Source organism: Bison bison, unplaced genomic scaffold (assembly GCF_000754665.1).
Source record: "Bison bison bison isolate TAMUID 2011002044 unplaced genomic scaffold, Bison_UMD1.0 scf7180017864456, whole genome shotgun sequence".
NCBI classification, from domain to species: domain Eukaryota; kingdom Metazoa; phylum Chordata; class Mammalia; order Artiodactyla; family Bovidae; genus Bison; species Bison bison.
Window position 1 is genome coordinate 26,534,640 of NW_011495018.1, and position 1,994 is coordinate 26,536,633.

General features: G+C 59.3%; 1 protein-coding gene across 1 annotated transcript in view; it reads left to right on the forward strand.

Moving 5' to 3' along the window:
• COL17A1 (collagen, type XVII, alpha 1) overlaps positions 1–1,994 on the forward strand; it is a 47,732-nt gene that overhangs the window by 44,330 nt on the left and 1,408 nt on the right. Inside the window, exons 51-55 of the mRNA XM_010859403.1 lie at positions 84–230; positions 498–836; positions 1,331–1,468; positions 1,692–1,754; positions 1,907–1,969. Coding sequence (XP_010857705.1) covers positions 84–230; positions 498–836; positions 1,331–1,468; positions 1,692–1,754; positions 1,907–1,969 — 750 coding nt within the window. The remainder of the gene's footprint in view (positions 1–83; positions 231–497; positions 837–1,330; positions 1,469–1,691; positions 1,755–1,906; positions 1,970–1,994) is intronic.

A 1,994-nucleotide genomic window follows, 5' to 3' on the forward strand; every position in this document is an offset into this window, starting at 1 on the left:
CCTTCTAGAGGGGCCCAGGCTGGGAATTCAGTGGTCCTGGTGATGGATCCCTGATTCTTCTCTGTCTCTTGCTTCCTGCTCAGCTGCCGGCTTATCATCCATCCCAGGCCCTCCTGGTCCCCCGGGTCCCCCAGGCCCTAGAGGGCCCCCGGGCATCTCAGGAGCTCTGGCGACATACGCAGCTGAAAACAGTGACAGCTTCCGGAGTGAGCTGATTAGCTATCTCACAAGTAGGTGCCCCTGACGTCCCTGTCCCTCCTCTGTCCCCTCCCAGTCCGGGCTTCTCTCTGTGAAAGGGTGGCCAGGGTTTGAAGGGCCTGGTGGCTAAACACCTTAGCCACCCCAGCAGGAGAAGTCCGGCTTCTTCTCAGCCCACACTCCACTCGGTGCGAGTTCACATCCTGCTAAAGGGTGTCAAGAACCAGCCCCCCACCCCAGTTCCCACTTCTTCCTCTCCCCCAGACCCGGCTCCCAGTAATGCCGCTTCCTCCCCCCAGGTCCTGATGTGCGTAGCTTCATCGTTGGCCCCCCGGGTCCCCCTGGGCCCCAGGGGCCCCCCGGGGACACCCGCCTGGTGTCCACGGACAGCTCCTACAGCCGGAGTGGCAGCTCCTCCTCTTTCAGTAGGGACACCTCCTACAGCTCCTCCATGGGCATAGGAGGAGCCAGTGGAGGCTCCCTGGGCGAAGCGGGAGCCTTTGGCATGGACATGGGCCAAGGCTACGGGGCCGCAGCCGAGAGTGGCATGTATGGCGGCAATGGCAGATTCGGGACCGGCTTTGCCGGAGGTCTGGATTACAACGAGCTGGCTATTCGGGTGTCGGAGAGCTTGCAGCGTAAGTCGGGCCATGAAGCCTCAGGGCTGTGGGGTTGGGAGCATGAGAGCACCTCCACGCTGAGGAGGACAGCGGTCCTGGCATCAGATGGGCCGGGACTGAAGACGAGCTTAGTTCAAGTGGCCCAGTCAGCACTGCAACCTGTGCTGCAGGGAGCAGAGAAGCTGGGGTTCCTTTGTTTCCCCTTCTTACTTGTGCTTCTCAGAAGTGTCTATGACTGTGGAGGGCTGCTGAGGGAAGGTTGGTGGCTAAGCCCTTTCCCCTTGTGGCTTACCAATACAACAATGTATAGTAAAAGGCCTGCAATATAAGCCCTTGGAGGTGGAGACCTGCTCACCAACACCGGAGACAAAAGAAGTTGCAGGGCTCCTTCCTCGCTGCTGCATAAGAGTCAAAACTGTACTGGGAGTTAGTCAGAGGGCCCTGCGCTCCCACCTTGAAGAGGGGGCCGGTGACCCCTACTCCCTGTGCCCACCACACTCTGTGTTTCACAGGTCAGGGGCTGCTCCAAGGGATGGCCTACACGGTGCAGGGCCCCCCAGGCCGGCCTGGGCCCCAGGGGCCCCCTGGCATCAGCAAGATCTTCTCCGCCTACAGCAATGTGACTGAGGACCTCATGGACTTTTTCCGAAGTAAGGGCAGCCCCCATTTACCTTCCCCAGACTTACCTTGCTGCACAGTCTCACGAACCAGAGTCCCGAAAAACCTCATTAACACTTGAGATGCTAAAAAGCTGATAAATTCTAAACTTGGTTTTCCTCTTACAAGTCCAAACTCTACCATTATCGACAAATCACTTTACTTGCCAAGCACCAGGGTGATCTCTAGTCTAAGGCCCGCTTCTCCCCCTTGCAGCTTATGGAGCCATCCCAGGACCCCCTGGGCAGAAGGGAGAGATGGGCATCCCTGGACCCAAAGGTAAGTGGTGGCTGAAACAGCCACCTGTGGAACGACCACCCCTGTGGGAAGCAGCTCCCTTGCCAGAGCCATGGGGGAGTGCGTGCAGCTCCTCCTGTGGGGAGGAGCCCTGTACTGTGTCCCCACTTAGCCGTGCCCCCCTGTCCTCCTAGGTGAGAGGGGCCCTGCTGGGCCACCAGGTCCTCGAGGGCACAAGGGAGAAAAAGGAGACAAAGGTAAGGCTCACGACTATGGTGTGGG